Raw genomic sequence first — 6,473 nt, 5'->3', positions numbered from 1 at the left:
GTGGCACACGGGCTTAGTTGTTCTGTGGCATGTGGGATCTTCCCAGACCAGGCATCAAACTCATGTCGCCTTCACTGGCAGACAGATTCTTAACCACTGGACCACCAGGGAAGTCCTGCTAATTTTTCTTTAATGCATCTGAAATTGGCCATAAAATCTATCATCCTTGTCCAAAAATTCAATAAATTAACCTCACTAAATAATAAAAAACTGCTACAAAAAAGATAACCTAGAACAAGGTAACATAGCTTAGTGGACAAATAACAAACTGGTAGTCAGAAGTCCTAAGGTTTAGTTAGACCCAGTTCTGTGTCTTCCTACTTTTACGTCTTTTGGTAACTTATTTAAATTTTAGAGCTTCTGTTTCCTAGAGAAGAGGAAAATAATACAGCATTCCCCTTTTTATATGCTATGCACAAAGTAAGACATCAAGGATAAAACACATTCAATCACAACATTGCTTAGACCTCTAGGTGCGTCAATTTGTAAGGCTACGCACTTGGGCAAAGGGAAGAGTTCATGACCAGAGGAAAGCAGTTTCCGTTTCAAGTCCTTCATAATGAGAAAGTCTCTGGAAAGTCACTGAGTGTCTGGCACTTCCGTTTTCTCCATGTAAACATGGGAATGAACATTCTACTCTAAACACATTTCTCCTCATATGCGGTATTCTTCAGAGAAGTTAATGAGAATGACTTTTGAAGAGCAGTATACAAAAGTTAGTAACTGTATAAGTAACCAATTAAAATAATACAAATTTAAGACTTTAACTTAAAGAATACCTGTCACAGAAGGGATATCTATAGGTATCATATCCAGCAATGATGATCCATGCTTCTTAGGACATGTCTGTAACTTAAGTACTTTGTCATTAGGGAGATGATGGTTTGATATCATGATCAAAAAATGAAAATAAGAACAATAATAAAAGTAGCTGGTGAGCATTTACCCTGGAATAACCTATATGTCAGGGCCCAGGCTTCATCAGAGATGAATCAATTAGAATATCTCTGGTGGAACATAGATATCAACATTTTTTAAATGTTGCAGGTGATTATAATGTACAGCCAATGTTGAGAACCATTGCCTTAGGGCCTGAGGCCAGTGAAAAACTGGGAAAACATTCCAGACATCTACTGACAACTCACATTTGTAGAAGAAATGACATCTTGAAAAAAAAAATTCAAACTGCATTATCCCATATTATTTCTGCAACCACCTTAGAAATTGTTATCACTCATCTCTCCATCTTTCAGACACAGAAATTGACTTGAAACTCAATAATACTGTTGTAACTACCATATCCCCCTGATGCTTCATCAGTCTGAGGTAGGTTACTGTATGTTCACATTCAGTCAATATTTAGGACTTGCATAAATGATAGAAGAATTTCATTTCTGAAACAAAATATGTCTCCAATATTAACTCTACTGCTTATTACCTACAGGATTGAGATTCTCAAACTTGAACCTTCTTCAGCCTCATCTGGAGACAGTGTGATAAGATCACTGGGCCCTATCCCAGAGCTCCTGACTTGATAGGCCTGGGGTGAGGCCTGAGAATCTGCATCTCTAATGTCTTCAAGTGATGCCAATGATGCTGGTCCAGGAATGCACTGTTTGATATGGTTTGAATTCCAGACATGGAAGTTGAGAGAAGAGAGGGAGTAGTGTGGTCTGGAGTGCTTAGAAAGAATCCATGGAGGACTTACTTTTGAAGAAGAGATGGATTTGGTTGGTTTTATAGCAATCATAGAGTAATTTTTCTTAAACTGGGAGGATTATTAAGATGATCTGGTTCAATCTTTCTGTTTATAGATATGGAGACTGAGCCCAGAGAGGCAAAGACGTGTCCAAAGGTACACAGCTAGTGTATGCCAAAAATGTCTGGAATCCAGATATTTTGATTGTTAAGTCAATTCTTTTTCCTCTACTCAGTGATTTTGGCTTGTGTGGGATAGAAATTAGGATGGAAATTAGGCCTAATTGAATCAACAGGGTTGTATGAGAGATTCATGGGAGATATGATGAGCTGAATAAGGTGAAGATCCTGGAGGATCTTGAACATTATCTTGAAGACTTTAAATTCAGAATGATAGGGAGGCATACGAAATGCTTTAAGTCTTGTTCTGTCTTTTCTCTCCAATGAAAGTGATGTAGGTATGTAGGTATGTAGAATAAATTGGAGTTGAGGAAGGAAGTGGAACTTTGAGGAGTCTGGAAGACCTTGTAAGAGTCCAGGTGTTAGCGCAGTTAGGGGCCTAGTTGCATTTCGGTTTGCATTTAGAAATTTCTAGGGGATTTTGAAGATGACATGCAATTCTTTGGTAAGATGTATGTACCCAGAATTCTTAGAGAGAGCTTGGGAGTAAAAAGCCTGGAGAACTAGCCTTTTACCTTAACTCTGTATATGGTTGTAAATGACATTTTAGTATCTAAGTGATGATTCCTCTTAAGAAAGCCAAGCCTGAGGTGGGAGGAGGGTCCGGGAAGGGGAACACATGTAAACCCATGGCTGATTCATGTCAATGTATGGCAAAAACTACTACAATATTGTAAAGTAATTAGCCCCCAACTAAAATAAATAAATTTATTAAAAAAAAAAAAGAAAGCCAAGCCTGGAAAGTAGAAGTAGAAGATAACACTATGCTAGTGTGGAAATAGTGATGGAGGGAGGGGAAAGGGCAGAAGGAGCAGGTGGACAGTAAATGGGATCAGCTTCCAAGGGAGGGCCTGGACATCTCTGTCAGAGGAGCTATGTTGTAGCTAAGGAGTCAGGCTTCCAGGGACCACAGCCTCACACTGTCGTTTTAGGACTCAAGAGGCCAATGGAAGTAAGATCTGCCTGCTGGACCCACAAATGCTTTGGGTGGATGGGTTGTGCTAAAGTCCAGGCCCATACATGTATCCACATAGATTTTCAACCAGGGCTGATGAGACTAGATTGATACAGTCCTTACCAGACCAGTGAATTGGCACGGGGTACGATACTTTAAAAATTTTTTCCATCCTCAGGAATCTTTTTCCATCTCTAAGGAAAAACTTTAAAAGTCAGCAAGAAAGTGAGAACACAGATTTTCAAATAATATCTCATACTGGATCTGAAAGTTTGGGTTGCATAAAAAAATCTGGTCCTAGAGTATTCAACAAATACTTACTGAGCAGGACCTGTTAAACACCAGATGCTATGCTAAGTGTTGGACTTCAATCTTTTGATCATATTGCATCAAATGTTGTTGATACAGAATATTAACATTTGGTTCTATTTTGCATTAAGTTCTTTAAGCCCCATGGGGATTCTCCAGGCAAGAATACTGGAGTGGGTTGCCAGACCCACTGTGCTAGGCTATTTGAGAAACGTGAAAGTGACAGCAGCTCCAGATCTTGCCCTCTTTTTGGCTCATCTTTGAAATACTCAGTGTCTTGTATTCTTCCCAAAACAAACAGCAGGATGAGGGAATATTCATCAGGAAAGACACCAGGATCGCTCAGCTGGCCCATATTCTCAAAACTAGCTTCATCAAGCAGTGCAAGAAGCAGCCTTTCATGTAGTTCTTCTCTCACCTCACACAGGTCCCCCAACCAGAGTAGAATGGCTGCAGAAAATCACTCTACAGTGAAAGAGTTCATTCTTGGAGGTTTAACAAGTCAACCAGAGCTCCAGCTCCCCCTCTTCTTCCTCTTCCTTGGGATCTATTCCATCACCATGGTAGGGAACCTGGGCATGATAACCCTGATTTGTCTGAACGCTCAGCTTCACACCCCCATGTACTATTTTCTCAGCAACCTGTCCTTTGTGGATCTCTGCTACTCCTCTGTCACTACCCCTAAGATGCTGGTGAACTTTGTGTCAGAGAAGAACGCCATCTCCTATGCAGCGTGCATGTCCCAGCTTTACTTCTTCATTGTGTTTGTTGTTGCTGAGTGTTACATGCTGACAGTGATGGCCTATGACCGCTATGTTGCCATCTGCAGACCTTTGCTTTACAACATCGTCATGTCTCATGGAGTCTGCTCCCTGCTGGTGGTTGGGGTCTATACCATGGGGCTCATTGGCTCAACCATAGAGACTGGCCTCATGTTGAATCTGCCCTATTGTGAACACCTCATCAGTCATTACTTCTGTGATATTGTTCCCCTGATGAAACTTTCCTGCTCTAGCACCTATGACATTGAGATGACAGTCTTCTTTTTGGCTGGATTCAACATTGTAGTTACTGGCCTAACAGTCCTAATTTCCTATGCCTTCATCCTGTCCAGTATCCTCCGCATCAGTACCACAGAGGGAAGGTCCAAAGCCTTCAGCACATGCAGCTCCCACTTTGCAGCTGTGGGGGTTTTCTATGGAACGACCGCATTCATGTACTTGAAACCCTCCACGGCCAGTTCCCTGGCCCAGGAGAACGTGGCCTCTGTGTTCTACACCACAGTGATCCCCATGCTTAACCCCCTGATCTATAGCTTGAGGAATAAGGAGGTAAAGGCTGCCATGCAGAAAACTCTGGGGGGAAAATTGCTTTGATGCAAATGTCATCATTCTTGTTCAAATTTAAAAATAAGTTGTTATAGACTTTTGGACTCTATGGGAGAAGGCGAGGGTGGGATGATTTGAGAGAATAGCATTGAAACATGTATATTACCATATGTGAAATAGATTGCCAATCCAGGTTCAGTGTGTGAGACAGGGTGTTCAGGGCTGATGCACTGGGATGACCCTGAGGGATGGGATGGGGAGGGAGGTGGGAGGGGGCTTCAGGATGGGAAACACATGTATACCCATGGCTGATTCATGTCAATGTATGGCAAAAACCACTACAATATTGAAAGTAATTAGCCTCCAATTAAAACAAATAAATTAATTTAAAATTAAAAAAAAGAAAAAAAAATAAGTTGTTATGAATCCCAGAGGGAACCCCTGTGAATGCTCGCCACATGGGATGAGATACAGTCCCTTCTCTGAATGTCTGGGTGACTTCTCCTGCCTCCTTCCCTCTTCCTTCCTTCCCTCTCTCTACTCTCAGATCTATTTAGAACCAGATGATTTTAATGTCATTTCTCTCATTTAGGAAACATTTTCTCTATCCTAAGTCCTATGGTAGAACTCTACTCTCTTAATTGTAATTTAACATCAATTTTAAACTTTCGCAGATTCACAGATAAAGAGAATAAACAGTGGCTACTGGAGGGAGGGACACTAGGGCAATGGGATTAAGAAACACTACTATGTATAAAGTAAATAAGCAGCAAAGATGTATTTTATAGCACAGAGATATAAAGACATCAGTTTATAGTAACTTTAAATGCTGGTTTAGTTGCTAAGTCAGGTACGACTCTTTGTGACCCCATGGACTGTAGCCTGCCAGGCTCCTCTGTCCATGTGATTTCTGAGGCAACAATACTGGAGTGGGTCACCATTGGAGTCATCTATAAAAATGCTGTACATCTGGAAAAAAATATAATATTGTAAATCAACTACATATCAATAAAAATTAAACTTTCAGCAGTGAGTTTGAGAGTCATTCACTGTTTAGTTTTCTTCTGTGTAGAAGGTATTTCTCAACCTAGTTGCCACTTTTTTGCACTTGGGAGTACACAAGGCAGAGAGGTGGATCTGAGAGTGACCAAGAAGCGATGCCCAGAGCTTTCTCATCCAGACTTCCTCCTCTCCTCTCTTTGACTCCTGACTCCTCCCTACTTATTCCTCCCCCAAGAACTTCTACCTTATCCCTCTATGTGACTTTCTTAGTCACAATAATAATAATGCCAGCCACTAACATGTTTTTGGACACTTATTCTTAGCCACACAACTCTCCTAAATGCTTTTTATGCCATATTTCAATTACACTTCACAACAGTTCGGTACCATTGTTTCCCCGTTTACTGTGGTATTTAGTGTGGTAACTAGCCCAAGGTCATACAGCTGGTAAACAAAGACCCTGGGATTCAAACCCAAGTCTAAGTGACTCTGGAGCCCCCACTCTTGGCTCTCAGTCATCCCCTTTGCTTTAGGCTGGTGCTCCCTCTGAACAGTGTTACTAATCCCGCCCTAATTGTGCTCTTCTAATTTCAAATACCTCTTGAAACCCATTCCTCAGATCCTTACCTTTCCTCCTCTGCCCTAATCTCCACATTTATAGGCAACTTATTCAGTATAACTAAGGAAAGATGACACTAGAGTGTCCAGCTCACCAGCTTTGCCTGCCGCTTTACCTCTTTTAGCACTGGAAGCCCCCACCATGGGGGCCTCAATTTTGGTGGAAAATGTCTTACAATAATTTTACATCCCCAAAATTATTTCCAAAGCTGCTGCTGCTGCTGCTGCTAAGTCGCTTCAGTCGTGTCCGACTCTGTGCGACCCCATAGACAGCAGCCCATCAGGCTCCCCCGTCCCTGGGATTCTCCAGGTAAGAACACTGGAGTGAGTTGCCATTTCCTTCTCCAATTTCCAAAGCTACATGAAGCTAATGGCATCATTAT

General features: G+C 41.4%; 1 protein-coding gene across 1 annotated transcript; it reads left to right on the top strand.

Moving 5' to 3' along the window:
• The first annotated feature begins 3,588 nt into the window (after positions 1–3,588).
• On the top strand, positions 3,589–4,518 carry LOC145522402 (olfactory receptor 8A1). Its single transcript, XM_081531144.1, has one exon. It carries the CDS (start codon positions 3,589–3,591, stop codon positions 4,516–4,518), a length of 930 nt encoding a protein of 309 aa, XP_081387270.1.
• The last annotated feature ends 1,955 nt before the right edge of the window (positions 4,519–6,473 follow it).

The sequence above is a fragment of the Giraffa tippelskirchi genome, chromosome 10, assembly GCF_054371585.1.
Source record: "Giraffa tippelskirchi isolate mGirTip1 chromosome 10, T2T-mGirTip1v1.2.pri, whole genome shotgun sequence".
NCBI classification, from domain to species: Eukaryota; Metazoa; Chordata; class Mammalia; order Artiodactyla; family Giraffidae; genus Giraffa; species Giraffa tippelskirchi.
Note: the sequence above shows the minus strand (reverse complement) of the source record. Positions and strands in the feature narration are given on the sequence as shown.